At 57.3% G+C, this 293-nt stretch overlaps 1 protein-coding gene across 1 annotated transcript in view; it reads left to right on the top strand.

Moving 5' to 3' along the window:
- LOC104278337 (guanine nucleotide-binding protein G(i) subunit alpha-2-like) overlaps positions 1 to 293 on the top strand; it is a gene marked incomplete at both ends in the record, with an annotated part of 5,372 nt that overhangs the window by 4,774 nt on the left and 305 nt on the right. Inside the window, one exon of the mRNA XM_009875280.1 lies at positions 6 to 104. Coding sequence (XP_009873582.1) covers positions 6 to 104 — 99 coding nt within the window. The remainder of the gene's footprint in view (positions 1 to 5; positions 105 to 293) is intronic.

The raw sequence follows: 293 nt of genomic DNA, 5'->3' as shown, positions 1-293 counted from the left end.
GGCAGTACAAAGCTGTTGTCTACAGCAACACCATCCAGTCCATCATGGCCATCATCAAGGCGATGGGGAACCTGCAGATTGACTTTGAAGACTCCTCCAGAGCGGTGAGTCCCCTCCTGCTCCTGGAAGGGATGGGGGTCCTTGGGGGCTTAAAGCAGATGTGCCCAAAGTTGGACCAGGATTGAGGGTGACTCCTCTGCTCACCAGCTTGCTGTGACCTCCTGTGTCCTGCACTGAGGATGGGGGGACCCAAAGCATGACCCATGGGTGGCTGCCCTGCCACGGCTTTTGAG

The sequence above is a fragment of the Apaloderma vittatum genome, unplaced genomic scaffold, assembly GCF_000703405.1.
Source record: "Apaloderma vittatum isolate BGI_N311 unplaced genomic scaffold, ASM70340v1 scaffold26638, whole genome shotgun sequence".
NCBI lineage: Eukaryota > Metazoa > Chordata > Aves > Trogoniformes > Trogonidae > Apaloderma > Apaloderma vittatum.
The sequence above is the reverse complement of the archived record's forward strand: the minus strand, read 5'-3'. Positions and strand labels throughout refer to the sequence as shown.